At 44.0% G+C, this 21,006-nt stretch overlaps 1 protein-coding gene across 3 annotated transcripts in view; it reads left to right on the top strand.

The window, feature by feature from the left end:
• AP2B1 (adaptor related protein complex 2 subunit beta 1) overlaps positions 1 to 14,240 on the top strand; it is a 100,816-nt gene extending 86,576 nt beyond the window's left edge. For all 3 annotated transcript variants that reach the window (XM_054709897.1, XM_054709895.1, XM_054709896.1), the window contains 4 exons: positions 1,308 to 1,392; positions 2,710 to 2,796; positions 8,718 to 8,872; positions 13,793 to 14,240. In XM_054709897.1, the coding sequence (XP_054565872.1) occupies positions 1,308 to 1,392; positions 2,710 to 2,796; positions 8,718 to 8,872; positions 13,793 to 13,867 (402 nt within the window). In that variant the 3' untranslated portion in view covers positions 13,868 to 14,240. The remainder of the gene's footprint in view (positions 1 to 1,307; positions 1,393 to 2,709; positions 2,797 to 8,717; positions 8,873 to 13,792) is intronic.
• Positions 14,241 to 21,006: the final 6,766 nt, after the last annotated feature.

The raw sequence follows: 21,006 nt of genomic DNA, 5'->3' as shown, positions 1-21,006 counted from the left end.
TCTTATAATCTGCCTCACTGGAAGCTGCCTGTTCCTGAATGTATATGCCAACCAGTGTTGCCCCTGAATAAAAATACTAACTTTTTGAAAAATATAAACAGCATGCTCTGAATTGAATGGGCCATGGAAGCTTGTATTGTGAGAAGAAAACTCATTTCTTTGCTTGCTCAAAGGCTTTTCCTTTTTTTTCTTAATCCTCACCCATGGATATGTTTATTAATTTGAAAGGGGAGGGAGGGAGGGAGGGAGGGAGGGAGGGAGGGAGGGAGGGAGGGAGGGAGGGAGGGATAAAACATCAACCAGTTGCCTCCCATATGTTCCCCGACCAGGAATGGAACCTGCAGCCTTTTGGTGTATAGGACGATGCTCCAGTCAACTGAGCCACTTGGCCAGGGCCAAGGGTTTTTCCTTCTTATAGTCATCTGATTTACCAGTATTTGACCCACAAGCTTTTCCAACCATAAGACTTAGGAAATAAAATTTTATAAAAGAAACAACTTTAAAACCAACATCTAAAAAAAAGATAAGGGGCAGTATGACCACTTACTTGTGTGGGGGGGAGGGGGTGGGGGGTGATCAGGTTTTAGGGTCATACAAATTGCATTTGAGCCTGGTTCTTCTGTGTACTAGCAGTGTGACCCTGGATCTTTCTGAACCTCAGTTCCTCATCTGTAAAATAAAAAGGGAGTGACACCTACTTTGGGATGGTAATAATGAGTATTAGAAATTATATCATTAGCCGAAACCGGTTTGGCTCAGTGGATAGAGCGTCGGTCTGCGGACTGAAAGGTCCCAGGTTCGATTCCGGTCAAGGGCATGTACATTGGTTGCAGGCACATCCCCGGTAGGGCGTGTGCAGGAGGCAGCTGGTCGATGTTTCTCTCTCATCAATGTTTCTAGCTCTCTACCCCTCTCCCTTCCTCTCTGTAAAAAATCAATAAAATATATTTTAAAAAAATTATATCATTAATAGGTAGGTGGTAGCAGCAACTACTGTTAATAACCATAGAAACAGGAATAATTGAATAGAATATTCTGGGTATGGGACTTGTGCCTTGAATTCATTCCCCCCTGGAGCTCCTCCTAAGAGAGAGGCCGTGTTGCAGGTTGTCACAATACTCACTCTAACAGTGCAATGAGTAAGGATATGCTTTGCAATGTATGGGCTAGTGTGTCTTGATTTAAGGAGTCCTGCTCTGTCTAAAGGAGAAAGGAAATAGGGTGATATATTTCAAGACACATAAGTGTTCTTTTCTGCATTCTGGCTTCCTATGATGTTCTCATTTTCCCTTGTTCTTTCCTGGCAGGTAGCTGTGAAAAACAATATTGATGTCTTCTACTTCAGCTGCCTCATCCCACTCAATGTGCTTTTTGTAGAAGATGGCAAAATGGGTGAGTATGTCCTCCTGTCCTGGCAAATGTACCTTTGCCATTCCTCTGAATGTTAGGCAGAGCATAGCCCAAAAGTACAAGTTATTTTGAGGTTTGAAAAAAATGGGATTGGAAAGGCTATTCTAAAGCTCTAATAATTGCTGATTATGTATTCGCCTGAGTCACAGTGGTCTTGTTTTGCTGTTGGTCTCTAAATTACAATGCCAATTTTCTGAATAACCCCGTCACCCCAGTATACAGAGTACAGGCATACCTCGTTTTACTACACTTCACAGATACTGCATTTTTTTACAAGTGGAAGTTTGTGGCAATCCTGCATTAAGCAAGTCTGTTGGCGCCATTTTTCCAACATTTGCTCACTGGTTTCTCTGTCACATTTTTTAATTCTCTCACTATTTCACACTTTTTCATTGTAATTATAGTAATCCTATATAATAAAAGCCTAATATGCAAATCAATCAAACGGCAGAACTACTGGTCACTATGATGCGCACTGACCACCAGGGGGCAGGCTCTCAACACAGGAGCTGCCCCCAGCCTGCAGGCCCCAACTGGCGGCAGCTGCGGGGGGCAGGGACAGCAAGTGGGCAGCGCCAGGCCAGCCAAGGCAGGTGCCAGCGGGTCCAACCCCACCACCACCACCACCACCACCACCACCACCACCACCACCACCACCAGTCGCCCCGCAGATAGGCCCTGATCGCCAGCCAGGCCTAGGGACCCTATCTGTGCATGAATTTCATGCACCGGGCCTCTAGTTTGTAATAAACCACTAGTATTACTCATGTGGTTGTTGACATTTCTCTCTTCCCTTACTATAAAACCACCATCTAATAAAATTAGCATATATTGGTACATATTAAATTGTTTTGGCACTTAACCTTTTGCACTCGGATGTCAAGTGTGACTCGACACGGTTAGCATCGGTAGCAGGAATCGAGAAAAAAGCAAGCGAGTGCAAAGGGTTAATTGACTTGGTTTTTACAGTCCTCTTTGGGTAAGCAAGACAGACATATGGTGAAATTAGGGATCAGAAAGGTTACAAACTTACCCAAAGTTACCAAATAGGAAAACAGTGGAGCCAAAACTGAACCCTAGATGTAAACTCTTTCAATGTATCTTAGTGCTACTGATGAGAGATTAATTGACTTGGAGTATAGCATCTCTGCATGGCCAAAAATGGGCTCCAGGCCCAGGCTAACCCTGGCTGTATTGCTATTGCAAGAGCCAGCACTCCAAAGAAATAGTGCAAGTCATCAGAAATCAGAATATTGACAGATTGTGCACATCCTTCCTTCCCTCTGCTTCCCCATGCAGAGCGCCAGGTCTTTCTTGCAACATGGAAGGATATTCCCAATGAAAATGAACTTCAGTTCCAGATTAAGGAATGTCATTTAAATGCTGGTGAGTAATGACTACATTTAATTTTTTGTCTTTATATACCTCTTCTTTTTATACTTATCTTGTTTCTAGTGGTTATATGGTAGATATATTACTTTGCAAACTTTAAAAACTTGGGATGTTTTGATGTAGATACTTGATTACTATAAGCCAACATATTTAAGAAACAAGCTAGAATGGTTCCATCTTTGCAGTTCAGTAGTTGAACATATGTTAGTCATATTATTAAACATCCTGTAAGCTGTTAAATAATGGAAATGGCATTTAAGGATGTATATTCTCCCTAGAATTAAAAGGACTATTTTTCCTTTATTATCTACCTTCAGTATGGGAGGAAAAGTGATTCTGATGTCCTTATTTAGAATCTTGTGTTTGTTATTAAATAAGAATACATCATAGTTGATTAAAGACTAGTTGGTAACCTTTTTCTTTCTTGCCTTGTATCAGCATTTATCATGATACTAACCTCTGTAATCACCATTAAAAAGCCCCAGACCCTTTTGTAGTTATTTTTATAACCATGTTACCATAATAGAGGTAACACAAGAGGAGAAACAATAGCAGCTATCAGTCCCTAGGGCTTTGTTTCACCGAAGTGTTCCTCAAGAGTGGAAAGAGCACTAAGCTCTTCAGAGTCCTGCCTTTGTCCAGTCTCTTTTTAGGTCAATACAAGGTTAAGTTTAAATAAAAGTTAGCCTTGGTGTTTGGTCCATACCTCCTTTTTTTTTCATTTACCCCTCATTTCATCCCCCATATGTTGCCGGTTCTCATAAGTGTTTTTCTTATGCTGCCATCCCTTTCTAGCTAGAGCATAATACTGAGAGAAGGAGGCAATATGGCAGGTACAGAGAGAGGGGAAAAACTGTCTTCTCACTCCAAATTTTTCTTTTTAATTTCAGTTTTTTGGTCTCTATGATGTATTTATTCTCTGTTCAGACAAATATTCTTTTCTGAGAAGGTTTCTCTGGAGCCCTTGGAGAGGTGTTTTGAGGAGATAAGTCTTCTATAATTTTTATTGTAATAACTAGTTAATTTATTTTCTTGAAGAATACCATATATATGCCTTCTTTCTAACATATTCTTGGTCTAGGTTTCTCACCATGACTGGTTATGTCTTTATGCAACAAAACCAGAGTTTTTGCTGTTTACACACACATGCCTGCACACACACAACCATACTCAAATTGAACGGCTTTTTGTGCCGTGTTGTAGGTAGATGACAGTGCTTCCTGTCACTCTCTGTGAGGTTCACCACAAAACCCATTTGATGAGTTGGAGGTCGGGCAGCTTTCCACAGCACAACAAGCCGTTCTTCAGGAGGACGCCAGTGCTTCAGGAAGCTTGTCAGGTCCACAGTGGCTGCTCATGCTAAGGACCCGCGTGGATCCTGTCAGAGAAGCAGCCTCTGTGCCCAGCTTGGAAAAGACCAGGCCCTTATTATAGTTACCCTTGTGGTAGTTGGTCCTTTGGCAACATTTCTTATATTATGCTCCTGAAAACATTGGTTCTTTTAAAAAAAAAAAGTGGGCGGGGGAGGGCGGTGATCCTGTGGTCAATTAAAGTTGAAAATGCAGTGCACGACGTGCCTGTCTTAGAAGTTGCTGTTGCACATGAGCACACTGAAAGCTGACGAGTCACACACTGAGAACGCTTGTTTAGATCATTGTTGACTGGCATTTAAATTACAGAATGTTAACATTTTTTGGAACACAAGCGTTCCTTCAACATGATCTGGGAAACATTGGCCTGTAGACACACAGAAAAAGAAAAAGGCCAGACTAATTGGGAAGATTTGGTTTCTGACATCCAGTATGAAAGGAACATGCTTCAAAAGGGGGGGAGGAAGTTTGGATAACTTCGTCTGGCCTGCCAAAATAATAGAAAAGATCTCCCTGCTTCCAGATTGGAATCGTGAACACTATTATACCTTGATGTACATTCGTGGTCTTGCCAAAGAAGTACCTGGCCTTTCTCCCAGTGGGGCTGTGTCCTCTGATGTAGCCTGGACCAGTTTCTCAGAGCAAGTCCATTCTGATCAGTTCTGGCATGGCTTCGTGCCAGTTTCTCCTTGCCTTGGGTGCTCCAAATGCCAGTAAACGGGTTTTCCAGTGTTACACAGCTCTATGGTGGCACAGCACATGGAGCAGAAGGAAGAACAGCCTCTCTCTTCTCCAGGAGCCCAAGCCACAGTTTCCCACACTAAACCACTGCTAGTCTTTCAAGAAGCTAATCTTTTCTCGCTTTTCATCTGCCTCCACCCCCAGGTCTGGAGTGCCCTGGCCTTTGCACTTTTTTCCATTCTCGAAGCTCTATTAACATGGATGTTTCCAGGTTTAGTGCCTTCTGATTCAACACCCTGGGTCTAGCTGAGAGCTAAAAATACCATCCTTTCCAGCTGATCTGCCCTAATCACAATAGCACCAACACTTTAAATAGCTTTTCTGTGCCAGAGTAGACATTTGACAGATGGCAGTAACAGTCTGAGGGCTATGGGAAGTTACAAGCTTAAAGGACTTACCAACCTAGCATTGAGCTTTTACTTTTGCTCCTCCATTTCTTTCTAAGAAGAAATTCTCTTCCCAAGCCTTAATAATTAATCGGATCTTAATAGAAAGGCATATGTGATAGGGGTGCTTGTGGTGCCAGTAGTTGTATAAATACTAGAAAATACTAGATCAGAAATGCACTAACTTATGAGTCTCGCTGCTTTCTAGTACTAGTCATCTCTACTGGTGTCAAGAGATCTGTATGAATCTGTTTTGTAGCTTACCATTATAGCTGCATTTAGGGTTGATATATGTCTGGGACCACTGTCTTAAGTAAATAAGAAGTAATTGCATCTCTAGCCATATCGAGAAAGGAATCTTTCTGGCAAGCAGTCTGCAAACTTTTTTTTTTATATATTTATTATGTTCTGTATAAACGGGTAGGCAAAAGTAGTTTTACAATTGTTCATATGAAAAGTAATACAATAATTAATTAATAAACTGTGTTTCATGTACTCACAACTGTAAACCCATTTTGTCACTAATTAGGCACTGTCATGAGGGACATATTTTTTTGGCAGGAGGGCTAGGCAAGGGTGAGCTCTGTTTCTTTATTTTGGTGTGGTTCTCCCCATTCTCTGTAACATCTCATAAATGGAAATGTTTTGCCAGCCAGTACTTAAATGTAGTTTGGTTGCTCAAATGGTAAAAAGTGTTATTTTCAGCAGTCATAGTGGTTTTGAAATTGCTAATGAATACCACACGTGGATGCCAATGCAGAGTCCCCTCTTCCCACTCTCTAAGCACTGTCTTTTCATTCTTGCTGCTAGAAGAGGTGGCTTAGCTAAAGTAGGAAGATGAAGGAAGGGAGACCACATCTATACCTTCTAAGATTTTAGGCCCCAGACCCAAAGAGCCAAATTTCAGGAAGACAAATGAACCAGAAGAAATCACATCTTGAAGCAAGTACAATTGACCCTTGAACAGCACAGGAGTTAGGGATGCTGACCACCATGCAGTCAAAAGTTTGCGGATAACTTTAATCAGCCCTCCACGTGCAGGATTTCCAGCTGACCCTGGAACACTCGGGTTTGAACTGCTTGAGTCAGTTGAGAAACCCACTTATAAGTGGACCCAGACATTTCAAGCCTGTGTTGTTCTCCAGCAGTATAATTATATTTGACCATCTTTTTTTTACTCCTCGGGGCACAACTCAGTGTCTTAATATTACCTTCTTATTCTCAGAATTCCAGAACTGTAAGATTCCATCTTGTGTCCCAGGAGTTCAGGTGTGTGAAAAATACCTGATACCTTGTCAGGAAGTTTGTCCCAGTCTGGCTGGGAAGCCTTATCATACCTGGCTTTCACTGCAGAGTCTGATTATCCTGCCATCTGTACAGCCTCAAGCTCAAACCTAGTATCTACTAGTAAGATTCATAAAGATTGACTCACACACATTCTTAAGTTATTGGACACGCCCTCCATTCAATATTTCAATAGAAATCATGCCACAGCCATCAGGAGGAGCAGAGCCAGGTTCCTGGCCAGAATGCTTCCAAATGTATTATAGTTACATCCATTCAACTTGCTTACTCTCCTTGGCTGATGGCCATGTTTTCTAATTCTAGAAGGGGTGAGTGTGTGTGTGTGTATTGTATGCTTCCACTTCTTAGCCTATCATCTCTTACAGAGGTGGTAAACAGGAGATGTGTTTAGGAATCCGGAACTTGTTGTAAACATTGTCTAGAACATATTTGTGCCTTTGCAACAAGGTGGCTCTTTAATAAAGGCTCCCACGGTGTGTGTTTTCCACTTCCTTGGAAATGGGCAAGAGCCTTGAAAGTTAGGAATGGCTTTACAACTTAAAGCAAGCCCCATGTTTTAAAGACAGCCCTGTCAAAAGGTATTAGCCACCCTCCAGCTGGTGACATTGCCTAGTAACCCAGTCTAGGCTGCAGGAATCCTTCAATGTGAGAACCAAGGTGATAATCAGAACTACCTGGTCCCTCAGAGGTGAGTAAAAAAAGCATATAGAAGCCTCCAACAGTATTGCGTTTAACTAATAACTAACCTAAGATACACATTTTGGCTCCTCAAAGAGAGCCAGTTCTTAACTACTGTGCTTGGTGCTAGTGAAAACCTTTGGAATTAAAAGGGGAAAAGTTAAGTAATAACTGGGTGTAGTGCAAATGTTTAATGAATGGACTTCAGTGCCTCCTCCCCTGAGCTTCCACTGGTTTGACCGTGGGAGAACGATGTCAGGGCAAGATGGTTTTTTAATGACTATGATGCTATATACATATCGGCATCACCAACACCTGAGGCAGAGGCCTGTTCACAGGTATTGATGGCAGGTATCCATTGTGGGAAGCACAGTGATGAAAAACTTCAGGATCCCTGTGCTCAGAGAGCTTCCTGTCTAGGAGAGCATAAAGACTGTCCGTCGTGGCAACCTTTTCCTAGAGAGCACATTAGAATATGACAGATTTTTAGATGGAAAGAAGTTAGTTCCTGAAGTTGGCATGAGTAAATTAAATTCTATCAGAAATGAACATAATAAACTGTCAACCAAGAAGCAGTGCTTATAATCTCTATTAAAGTTTCTCTTTGATGCTGCAACATCTTCCTATTAGCAGTAAGAAAACAAGAAGAGAGAAATGACCTTTAATTCTAAAATATCACGTCTCTTTGATGCTATAGTCACGAGGAAGGCCCCATTCCGTTGTTACCTGGATTGGTGACTACAGGCCTCCAATCTGTAGCCAGCAACAGCAGCTGAGGTTACAGGGCCTTGTAATAATCATCTTTGTACAATTTCAGTCTTTCTCAAAGTCATTTATTGAGACAGTTTGTTTCATTATTACTTTGAAGTCATGGTATTCCCTACAAGCTTGAGGAATCATTTGTCTGCTTTTAAGAAAAAAAAAAAAAAACTTAAACGTCCATGTTAACAAATTAACTTGCAGGATTTCTGCAACTCTCTTGTTTTCTCATCCTGGCCATTGAGGCCAGAGGGGCTCACAGTGAAGTGGTAGTGACTAGGAAGTAGTGTTGTGGATTTGATCGTCAGTCTCGTCTCCCTGTGGCTCTGAGACCAGTGTTCCAAACATGAATCCCAACACGGGAGCCGCCCTGGCCCGCTCATGCACCCATTTCTGTCTTTGTCCTCTTCACACCATTTCTGCCTATCTAGCACCAGTTAATGCCAACCTCTTTGACCTACCGTATCTCCTCAGGTATTTCTTACACTAATACTTAAGTTGCCCCGTGACCTGTTTTCTGTCCTGGAATGTGATAGACACTTTGCTATTATGGGAGAAGGGCTTTCTGAAATGTGCGCATGAACGGTGCTTGTTGGGATTTCAGCACGTGTGGCCATTAGGATGTCAGAAGAGAGTTAGTAAGCATTTGCTTGATATTTTGAATCTGTGTTTCTAGACACTGTTTCCAGCAAGTTGCAAAACAACAATGTTTATACTATTGCCAAGAGGAATGTGGAAGGGCAGGACATGCTGTACCAATCTCTGAAGCTCACTAATGGCATTTGGATCTTGGCTGAGCTACGTATCCAGCCTGGAAACCCCAACTATACGGTAAGGCCTTTCTCGGAATGGGTGAGATGGGTTCAAGGAGGGAGGTAAGAGCCCTTTCATTTTTTCTTAGCACCCTGGAAAGGCCTGGAAGAGACGCTTCAGACCCCATATGTCAAAACAAGTAGTCAATAAAGAAGTCCTCAGTGGCCTCTTTGGAAGATCTCTTTTCAGTGTCTGCCCTGTCAGCACGGGCATGGTGCCTCTGCAGCAATTGCCTCAAACTTTCCCTAGAATATATAGAGTTGCTCACAAAACAGGGCAACTTTTTCAGTCTCAATTAATACATACCTAGCCTGTCTGCAGGTGGCCCCATAGCAAGCTGCCAGGAGGATTGTTAACATAGCTCCGTGGTCGGCAAACTGCGGCTCGCGAGCCACATGTGGCTCTTTGGCCCCTTGAGTGTGGCTCTTCCACAAAATACCACGGCCTGGGCGCGTCTATTTTGAAGAAGTGGCGTTAGAAGAAGTTTAAGTTTAAAAAATTTGGCTCTCAAAAGAAATTTCAATCGTTGTACTGTTGATATTTGGCTCTGTCGACTAATGAGTTTGCCGACCACTGACATAGCTCATTTCAAGGAGGTCTTCTTTCCTGCTTTTGGAGTTTACGACCTAATGATATCGGAGTTGTGAACACCTGAGACTTTTTTTTTAGCATTATTCGTCCTGAAATACTTTTATGAAAGGTAAGGCAAAATGGAACACATTTTTGGCAGCCTATAAGGGAACGTTAGTTTAGAAAACTTCCTTCAGTGCTACAATGGATTAAAATTTAAATTCTGACAATACTTTTAGGACAGGAGCAAATTCCCTTGTTAAGCAACAAAGATTTATACTCTACATACTGGGCATTTGTTTGCTACTGTCAAATGTGATCTCCCCATAGGATGTTGTTTGTCATCTGCATTTTACAAAGTAAAGGTAAAAACAACTTGGGATGGGAAATATATCTTATTCTTTTGTTATGTTTGAGGTTTCTGTAGGCTGTCTTAAAGGAGGGGACAGGAAAGTGACAGAAGAGAATAAGATTCAGTAATGAATAACTCTGAAGAAGCTAATTAGTAGATTAAGGGAGCCTTTTAGCCATTTAGCTGATAAAAGTCCATGATCGCATTTCTTAGTTTTAATAGCCAAGTCTGTTTTCACTAGCTTGCATCAGTTCATAGTACCGCCCAGAACTGAAAATTCTTGGTGTTTTTCCCACTAGTTCCCTCCCTTGATGAGCATGTGTGTGAGCTGCTGAGTCCTATCAAGCCATATTATTGCCTAAGCATCTGTGAGCTGGGAAACTTTGGGCTTCCCCCATAAAGTATACTCTCCTCCCACCCACCTTCCCCACCACCAGTCCATGTATTTTTGTCCATTCTTGTATTTTTCATCTTAGCTGGGTCAAAGAAGCATGGATATCTCAGGAAACCAAAGTTTAGAATGATTAGTGAGGCTCTAGCTGGTTTGGCTCAGTGGATAGAGCGTCAGCCTGCAGATTGAAGGGTCCCAGGTTCGATTCCAGTCAAGGGCATATGCCTGGGTTGTGGGCTCAATTCCCAGTAGGAGGTGTGCAGGAGGCAGCTGATCAATGATTCTCTCTCCTCATTGATGTTTCTATCTCTCCCTCTTCCTTCCTCTCTGAAATCAATAAAAATATTTTAAAAAAATAAATGATTAGTGAGTTGTTCACGATCATATAATTTGTTGGTGGGTTGATTGTGCTTAGAATTCAGGTATCTCTTGACACTTCTACCGTGTTCTTTCTGCTCATTAAAGGGTAATGAGAATTTTGAGAGGAACTTCTTGGTATCACTGTCCTAAACATAGTTTGTTAAATTTTTTTTTTAAAGTTTAACTTCTTGCCCTAGCTGGTTTGGCTCAGTGGATAGAGTGTCGACTTGCGGACTGAAGGGTCCCGGGTTCGATTCCAGTCAAGGGCACATGCCCAGGTTTCAGGCTCAATCCCCAGTGGGTGGCGGGGGTGGGGGGGCATACAGGAAACAGTCTATCGATGATTCTCTCTCATCATTGATGTTTCTTTCTTTTTTAATACATGTTATTGATTTTTTTTTTACAGAGAGGAAGGGAGAGGGATAGAAAGTTAGAAACATCGATGAGAGAGAAAGATCAATCAGCTGCCTCCTGCACACCCCCTATTGGGGATGTGCCCGCAAACAAGGTACATGCCCTTGACCAGAATCAAACCTGGGACCCTTCAGTCCACAGGCCGGCACGCTATCCACTGAGCCAAACCGGTTAGGGCATCATTGATGTTTCTCTCTCTCTCTCCCTCTCCCTTCCTCTCTGAAATCAATAAAAACATTTTAAAAAAATTTTTTAAGTTAAACTTCTTCATTTGATATAATTTGACTTGTAAAAAGTTTTTTAAAATGGTACATAGACTTCCCATGTGTCTTTCACCCAGTTTCCCCATTGATAACACCCATTGATAATATCTTACATATCCATTGTGCATTTTCAAATGAAAATGATATTGATAAAATAATGCTAACAAGACCACAAATGAGTCTATTACTTTGTTGTGTAGTGTACAATACTATGAAATCTTATCACATGTATAGATTTATAACAGTCAGAACCCAGAACTGTCCCATCATAACAAAAACTCCCTCTCGCTATCTCATTATATTTAGACTCTCACGCCTGCCCTAACCCCTGGAAACCATTGATATGTAGTCCTCCATTAAATTTATATAACATGTAACATTTGAGACTTTTTTTTTCCACTTAGCACAATACCCATGATATCGACCTAAATTGTTGCATGTATCAATAGTTTGTTCTTTTTTAGACGAAGTAGTAATCCACCATATGGATATACAACAGTTTATCTGTTCACCTGTTGAAGGACATTTCCTACCCTATATATTTTTTAAAATTTTATTTTGAGATCATTGTAGATTAACATGCAGTTGTAAGAAATAGTCCCATGAGATCCTATCCTCAAGGTGTGCCCATTTATACCCACTACCACCTCTCTGCCTCCCCTGTATTTGTATATAATAAGTTTGTTAATATTTCCTTGTCCCCTTTTCCTATTTTCTATCCATCTGGTGACTAGGTTCCTACTGCCCACAAAACCATCTAAATTTTTATTACATTCTGACACAGGCCTAATCCATTCCCCTAAATGTGTTCCAGACTTCAAAATCTTTCGGATCCATTTCCTTCCCCTCATCACTCTAAACACCCATTGTACTATTGATCTGATCTCAGCTACCAATTAAGGAGGAAAAAAATCTGTCTGGTTGAGCCCAGTACCAGTGCATGAGGACTGATGGTCCCTTACTCTTCTGAGAGAATGATAAATTACTTCCCCACCCCAATCCTTATAAAGGATTTCATTACAAAGGTTGTTGTTTTTTATGTCCTGGCCAGGTGGTTCATTCTATAAACCAAAAGTTCGTGGGTTCAATTCCTGGTCAGGACACATACCTAGGTTGCAGATTCGATCCCCAGTTGGAGTATATATGGGAGGCAGCCTTTTGATGTTTCTATTTCATATTCATGTTTCTCTCGTTCTCTCCCGCCCCCTCTGCCCTTGTCTCTCTTCCCCTCTCCCATCCTCTCTGAAATCAATAATATCTATAATAATAAAAGTGTAATATGCAAATCGACCGAACGACTGAACAGCGGAATGATCTTCCTGACAATCTTCTGGATGAAGCTGGGGCTGCATGGGGCTGTGAAGGCCTACTCTTGCACAAACTTCATGCATCGGGCCTCTAGTGTTTTTAATAAAGAGGCAAAATGGCCCTAACCAGTTTGGCTCAGTGGATAGAGCATTGGCCTGCGGACCAAAGGGTCCTGGGTTCAATTCTGGTCAAGGGCACGTACCTTGGTTGCAGGTTCTCTGGCCCTGTTCGGGGTGCATGCAAGAGGCAACCAATCAATGTGTTTCCTCGCATCAATGTTTCTGTCTTTCCCTCTCTCTTCCATTCTCTAAAAATCAATGGAAAAATATCCTCAGGTGAAGATTAACAAACAAACAAAAAGAGGCAAAATGACATATCATTAAAAACATAATAAGAGCAATGGTATTAGCAGTTCAAAAAGCAAATAGGAAATTTTCTGGTTCTAAATGCAATTTGCATGCCTCTACTGTTGTAGTGCTAATATGTTGCCCAATCTAATACGATTGAGTCTGAGTCTGGATTTAAATTTTGGACTGGCTTGACCAATGAAGCGAAAATTTCAGTGTTCAACATTGAAATCCTTTAATATTTTTATTTTTATTTGGTAACTGTTAGGCTAGAAGAGGTGGTGCTAGAGAAGTAGAGTAGTATCAGAAGTGTCTGATTTGCCTTCTAAAAAAGGCAGAAAATAAGATTAAGTTGTTGGCATGAATTGCTGTCTGGTTATTGAGTAAATGTCTTTTTTGTGATAATTAATTTTCCCTCCATGACAGTGTGTGCTCTCCTCAATATAATACAGAAAGCACTAGTACCTTGGACTTGGGTAGCTTATACTTTTATTTTACTTGATTGTACATCCTCCTGTACTGAGATAAGCATCCCTGTCGGACTGAGAAACAGAGGCAGGCTGCTGAAATGACCACCAGCAGGATAAGGCTTTAGCCCTTTCCTTTTCGTTTGGGAATAATCTCTATGGCTGCTTAGCAAAGCATTGGAGCAGCTGTGCCCCTATAGTCAGAGACTGGGATGTTTTCAGTATGGAATATTTCCTAACCTCATAGACCCATGTAAAATGTAGGTGGAAACAGCATAACCTGACATTGATTAAATTAAAATTCTAAAACCCGTAGGACAGTACCTCAGACAGGATCTCTTTGCCTACTCAGTGGTAGGTTTCCTCTCCCACTGTATCAGAGTTTTCCTTAACCTGACTACTTGGCTACCTTTCGAGTTCATGCCGATCTCCATGCTAATCTTTCTTCTCCTTTCCCTCCCAACAGCTGTCGCTGAAGTGCAGAGCTCCTGAAGTCTCTCAGTACATCTATCAGGTCTACGACAGCATTTTGAAAAACTAATAGACTGCTCTGGTGCCCTCCGGCCACCCTGTGATCGGTGCAAGCCAAGAACTCTTAACTAGAAGAAATTGTTTTGCCGAGTAGAAGCTGAACCTAAATACACTGAGGCCACCCACCAAGGTAGTGACTAGTCTAACCTGTGCTAAATTAGGCCGCAACCTGTTGGATAGTGTTAGCTTTCTGTGAACTTTGTAACCACTGCTTCAGTCACTTCCCACCTTTGCCTCCTGCTGCTGCTGTCTGTCCTTACCTGTGGGCTTCTCCATACTGGGCCAATGGCTGGCATATTTTAGCGTAGTTTGATATTTTGTAATTGAGAGTTCATTTCAAAAGCAGAAAAAGACAAAAAATATTAAAGCAAGGAAAAGTGTCACTGAAACGTAAGCTGCACTTTATTGTTTTATATTTTTGTACATAAGAGAAATTGAGGGAGCAGTGTAATCATTGCTAGAAAGTGTAAAGACAGCTGGCCGTCACTCCCGCACAGTCCTGGAGGGAGACACAGCTACTTGCCCACCCTGTGAGGCGTTTTCTCATCTATGGCAACCTTGTCCCTGTCGTTTGGATTTTCACTTTTTTTCCTTTCCAAGCTCCTTTTCTTTGCGATTCCCCCTGCTCTGTATTATCCTCTCGTTTGATTGCCCTGCAGTTGGGAATGGTGGTCTACCATGAGTGCTGTTTTAGGTGCAGGAATAGGGCCTGTCGGTACCAAGGCTGAGAGAAATCAGAACTTACTACATTCCTTTCCCCTGCTCTGACCCATTAATGACACTACTAAGGAATTTGGGTAGAGGTATGGGAAACAGGAACCAAAATGCCTTTCCCCCACCCCCTGCCCTGTATTTGGTTTAATTCTCAGGTCCATTTCAGAACCAAAAGTCATACTTTTAGAGTTGAAACAGACTTTAATTAATAACTTAGCCAACGCTGTTTTTCTAAAAAAGGAAACAGTAAAAGGCAATGGGGGTATTATTGCCTGAGGCCTGTGAGTGGGTAGCAGAGCTGGGGGTCTGGGTCTCCTAAATCCCCATCAGTATTGTTTTCACTGCAGTAGTGTCTCTGTTTGTTTTGTTTTCTCCTCAATGCCTTTTTCTTGCCTTCTCTGTGCATGCTTCTTTATGGCTTTCTTTTCTCATACTCCACATGATTCTGGCACTTCATTCATTGGTATCAGGTGGCAGCAGAGTATCTTTTCAGTCACTTGAATGTAAATCCAGATGCCAGAATGAAGGAGTAGCTAATGTTTCCCATATGCTCCTGGAGCCGAAATTCTTGAGGCCACCAGGGTGGGTACAGAGATGGGGTACACTTAAAGATGTCACAGAGTCCCTTTGTCCCTAAGCTCCCAGGCAATGGAGATCATCTCAGAAGGTTAAGCAGTTCTTGTAATCTCTCAAAAGATAGGGAGATGTGAAATCCCCTTGCTTATTAACACACTGGTGTGATTTGTCAATGAATGCCTTGGTTGCAGGTTCTCTGACCCTGGTTGGGGTGCATGCAAGAGGCAACCCAAAACACCAACCTGTTTAGCAGTGTTCACACAGTTTCATCTGTGGGCACTTGAGTTGCCTAAACTCAGTATTCAGAGTCCATGACCAAGACTGTTTCTCAGCTGCCCCTACTTAAATCAGAGGCATTTGAGGGTCCAAAGGCCTGATATTGGACTCACACCTACGAGTGAGTCCCAGTGGAAGAAACATAGAGAAAACAAGAGCAAAGCCCAGCCTGCATGGCTCAGTGGTTGAGCATTGACCTATGAACCAGGAGGTCACGGCTCAATTCCCTGTCAGGGTTGTGGCGAGATCCCCAGTAGAGGGGCGAGCAGGAGGCAGCCAATCAATGATTCTCTATCATCATTGATGTTTCTATCTCTCCCTCTCTGAAATCAATAAAAATATATTAAAATAACAAAAAAAGAAGAGCAGAAACTGGCCCCCAGCCCCCATCCTGCCATGTCTGAAATGACCCCGATTTAGACCATTTGCAAAGCTTGGGGGAGTAGGTCTCCCAAAGCAGTTTCTTAAACCTTGAGAATCTCCAAGAGAAAATTTGCTGGGGTGGGAGAAAGGAACTATTTCCTGCGCTCACCGCCCCTCAGGCACACAGAGAAGTAACACAGGGTTGTTTGTGGGAGGTGGATGGGTTGGTGGTGTGTGGGTGGGAAAAACAGGTTGATCAAGTTCCCTGGTTGGGAAATCATTCATGGAGTTTGTTGGATACAAGCAGTAAAAGTTCACACTATAAATACTGTGTTCTCTTCTCAAAGCAAATAGTAGTTCCAAAAGGAGGAGTGTGTCAGGGTAAGCAGACAAAACAATTTTGTATCAGGCTATGTTCCTCCGCCCCTGAAACTAGGCTTCTCTCAGCCTCCCCAGCAGTGACCGTGACAACTGCTGTTCTCAGCTGACCTCACTGAGCCATTCCGAACTCAGCTCCTTGGGGAGGCTGCCTCCGAGCTCCCCCAGCACTTAGGGGGGGTTCTGCTCCACAGAAAGGGACTCTCCCCAGAGACAGAACCTATCGCCTCCAGCGCAGCTTCCCTTTGGCCTTTTTCAAGCTCGGCCCAATTAGGGAAATGGAATGGAGATTGCCCTGCGTTCCCCTCTCCTCTGCCTCAATATGTCTTTGTCACGTCAGCTGGTGTCATACAAAGGGCAAGGGAAGCACACACACAGCCAGAACTCTTGCTGGTCAGAGATTCCCTGAGTGTCTGTCCTGCCCGAGCCTGTTCAGTGTGTCTGTGTTGTGAAGCTTCGGACTCTGGAGAGAAATGGGGAGGGGGGCGGGGTAAGTGTCACCCTAAGAATGCTTATCATTCTCTTGTTGTTGGGATCTGTTCTCGGGGAGGGTGGGGGTTGGGGGAAGCTTGACCTTGTGTCTTCCTCAATAAACTCTTCATTTACATAAAATGAAGTATTTGGTGTATGTACTTTGCTCTCAGAACTGACACTCTAGGACAAAACACAGCTGGCCAGGGGAGGGATGGGCGTTGATAACCACACTATTAGAACTTTTCTTTGGCTGCCTCCTGGGGATTTAGCTGGATGAAATCAAGATTGGCCTGCGGAAAAATCCCAGAGGCTCCTGTGAACCAAGCCCATACCACTATCACCACCACAGGCATCTCGCCTCAAGCAGGGAGTGATCAGAAGGAGCCAATCTGTCTTCCCTGGCAGCTCTCTTGCTGGGCCGCAGGCAGATGGTCCCATGGGCAGAAGGAGCACAGCACAGCTCATCAGTTTCCTATTACTCGGGACATTTCACTAATCCCTCCATTTATAAAGGCTTTCAGACCTGGATCGGACCTCGTGTTCCCAAGGGAATAGAATTAATGCTGCTGGAAAGCAAACTTCCCAAGGAGTTCAGGTCACCTGCATGTGTTACTGGGGGCATGTGACCCAGGTGGTACCCAGATGGAGGCCCCACCCCAGGTTCTGAGGAGCAAGAGCCTCTGAAATCTCCCACAGCCTGGAGTGGAGGAAAGAGGCAGAGGATCCAACACTGAGATGCCCTTGGACTAGTCCCTCCGCACCAGTCCAGTTCATGTAGGTGAGCACAGTCAGTGCTCGGCACTTAGTGCTCGGAATAAACTGCTTTCATTACTTGGATCCAGACACCATGAGCCAACTTCCTCTGGCAGCTGGGAGCTTGTTTGGCTGTCTCTGTATTGCTGGGCGGCAGTTAGCCCCGACTGTAATAAGAATAACATTTGGGGGGCCCTAGCTGGTTTGGCTCAGTGGATAGAGCATCGGCCTGTGGACTGAAGGGTCCCAGGTTCGATTTCATTCAAGGGCACATGCCCTGGTTGCGGGCTCGATCCCCATTGGGGGGCGTGCAGGAGGCAGCTGATCAGGGATTCTCTTCATTGATGTTTCTATCTTTCTCTCCCTCTCATTTCCTCTCTGAAATCAATAAAAATATATTTTTTTAAATAATATTTGGGGAGGAGTGGAGTCAGGGTGGTCTTTGTTGAGGTTCAGGGTCAAAGATGAAATGGGGTGGGCCTTACTGAGATCTGATTGGGTGCACCAGCTAAGCATGTCAGCTGGGGCCCAGAGAATCCTTAGGGCAGAGGCTCTGAACTCTTGAGTGCACATTAATACATCACCTGAGAGCTTCCATAAATCCGCTCTGCCCGGCTGGGGTGGGGACCGGGGCAAACTGCACTTTACGAAGTCCCCAAGTGTTTCTAAGGTGCTCTCGGGGCCAGAGACTCACTGTTGGTCTGCTTCCTCTTCTACAGCGATGTCAGTTTTTGTGGCAGTTGGAAAACGGTAAAAGCACTTTTATGCTCATGATACCTGACCATCCCCTGAATTGAGCATTATGTTCATTTTTCATGAGATGCAGTAGAGTCATGTCTTCCAACTCCGTGTCCTGACCACTGCACTACAGCGTTCCCAAATAGGCTCCCTCCTCCCTCTGCAATGAGCCACCAGGCCAACGGCCACCTTGCTAAGCCCCCAAGATAATGATACGTTATGATCCTTCTCTGCCCACAAAGTGGCAACTATAAAATACTGAGAGCTCAGGGACGCTATTTCTGAAGCCAGAGAACAGCTGAGGACTCCCAGGTTTGAGCCTTCCTACTCCCACCTCATGCATTGATGCTTTTTCTGATTTTGTTGGGACCCAGATTTCTATTCCCTGCCACCCTCAGCTCCAGGAGCAGGAGCCTGTTTATTTTAATACCTGGTATGGCACTTGGGGAAGATCACACCTCCCCCGTTGTTACCCATTTCTACCTTCTGAACACTAATCCTAGAAACCCAGCCAGCCCCCAGATATGTTATTAGTAACCAGGATGTTTCTTGAAGTTTCCAAGTTCACTCCAAACTTGCCATCTCAGTTTCTCATTTAGCTTTTGCCCCACCATCCTAAATGCTGCCAATAAGGGCAAAGCTGATTCAGAGGCTCACGAGACCCAGGCAGACTTTTGTCCCAACGCTCTAGGACTGAGACAACTCCACTCCCCCTCCCCCTCACTACGTAGGTGATGGGGAATAATGTTCAGATCTAGCCTCTGGCTTTCCCTCCCTTGCTTCAGTCACTCTCCACTTATGGTCAGAGGTTCCAGGATATATGGCTGAACAGCCTCTGGAAGCTAGTGTAGGGTCCTCGGCTATGATGGAACAAGGCCAGAGTAGGCAGGTTTGGGTCTTTGCCTTTTCTGTCCCACTCCATGTCTGGGCCTCAGATGCTGTGGGTGGACACACACCTGCTCCCATAGAGCCTGAGCTTGCACCTCAGCTGTCTGGTGTCCTCGGCTGAACCAGAGCCACATGAGGCTTAAAGTCAGACAGAACCGAAGACAGTGCCTCTCAAGCTCTCACCAAGCCTGGCAGATGTGGCTCAATAGTTGAGTGTCGACCCTTGAACCAAGAGGTCACTAGATCAATTCCTGATTCCCTCTCAGGGCACATGCCTGGGTTGTGGGCTCGATCCCCAGTAGGTGCAGGAGGCAACCAATCAATGTTTCTATCTCCCTATCCTTCTTCCTTTCTCTCTCTAAAATCAATAAAATAAAATAATTTTAAAGAAAAAGAAACTCTCACCACGGTAATCCTACCGATAGACAGTGAACAGGCCCCTGGATGTACATTCTTAGCCGCCGAAAGTGACGCCCAGCAAACCACAATGACAACTGAATCTTACGTTCAGGCAAATTGTGCATTTTATGTTAATACTGTGTGTGTGTGTGTGTGTGTGTGTGTGTGTAAAATGCTTTAAATGACCTACCACTGGAGGCCAGTATGAGGCTCCATAATTAACCTGTAGCTCTGTGTTCTCCTAATATAACTAAGTTGAGAAGCTTTGGAGAAAACGCCTCAAGGTATGAGTGTGAGCATTGCACAGTTTCTTATTTCTAGTCCACTTGCTCTGAGATAGAACCAGATGGAGCGTTATGGCCCCGGGGAGTAGGCATAAAGCTTAGGCCCCTTGGGAGAGTAAGAATGAAAGATTTTCAGATATGGGGGGAGGGGGGGATGGATAGTGCCCTGGATGGTTTAATCAAGTTAGGAGGCACTAGGTGACCATTGTGATCTCAGGGCCCAGTAAATCTGCTTCCCGACGCCCGCCCCCCACTGCCCCAAGCAGCTCTCCAGGAGGAAGCACCATCCTTCTGGGCCTTGTATTTGCTTTTAGCTGCTGCCATGACCTTCCTCCCCATACCCCCACCCTAACCCCTTGGGAGCCCACCCAGAATAAATAGGAACGTTCCCCAGGTGGGGCTCAGGTTCCTCTGTGAGTGGCTGTGTGTCTCTAGAAGAGAAAAGGAAAAGGCCCCGTGAAACCTGTGCATGCGAGGTGCTGCATGAAGGACTTGACACAACGCAGCCCATGTTTTGCCATGGGATCACATCTCCCATTTGACAAAGAAGGCAGTTGGAGCTCCGAGAGTTCCACTTGCTTGCCTTCAGTCCCACAGTAAGTGGTAAGGCCAGGATCTAAATCCAGGTCTGTCTGATTCTGAACTCTGGCTCATAACGGCTGTGCTTTCTGTCTGGACAGGAGAGGGAACAATTGGGAAGGTGCCCAAAATGTAGAGCCCAGTGAGGAGAGCCAGGTTCTGTGAGGAAACCATGGGCACAAGTAGTAGAAAGTGCTGGTGGGCGATGCTGGGTCCCAGAGGCAAAGACAGATATTTCAGAGCTCCGCCTCCCAGCCCTCTGGGCATTTAAAATACAGCTGTGACCAGGTTGCTACCCTGCTTCAAAACCCTTTAATGGCCCTAGCCGGGTTGCTCAGTGGTTAGAGCGTCAGCCCATGGACTGAAGGGTCCCAGGTTGGATTCCAGTCAAGGGCATGTACCTCAGTTGCAGGCTTGATCCCCAATCCTGGTCAGGACGCCTTCGGGAGGCAACCAATCAATGTGTCTTTCTCACATCAATGTTTCAGTGTGTCTCTCCCCTCCCTTTCACTCTCTAAAAAAAAAAAAAAAAAATCAATGGAAAAAAATATACTTGGGTGAGGATTAACAAAACCAAAAACAAAAACCTTCAATGCCTTCCCATCCAGCACAGGGCTATGTCCAAACTCCTGCTAGCAATCAAGGCCTTTGTTACCTCACCTCAACCAACTTGGCTCCCTGTCACTCACCAGGATTCCTGTTCCCTGCGTGCAGGTCTGGTCCTGGG

This window comes from Eptesicus fuscus, chromosome 20, assembly GCF_027574615.1.
Source record: "Eptesicus fuscus isolate TK198812 chromosome 20, DD_ASM_mEF_20220401, whole genome shotgun sequence".
Classification (NCBI taxonomy): domain Eukaryota; kingdom Metazoa; phylum Chordata; class Mammalia; order Chiroptera; family Vespertilionidae; genus Eptesicus; species Eptesicus fuscus.
This window is presented reverse-complemented; position numbering and strand designations above follow the sequence as displayed.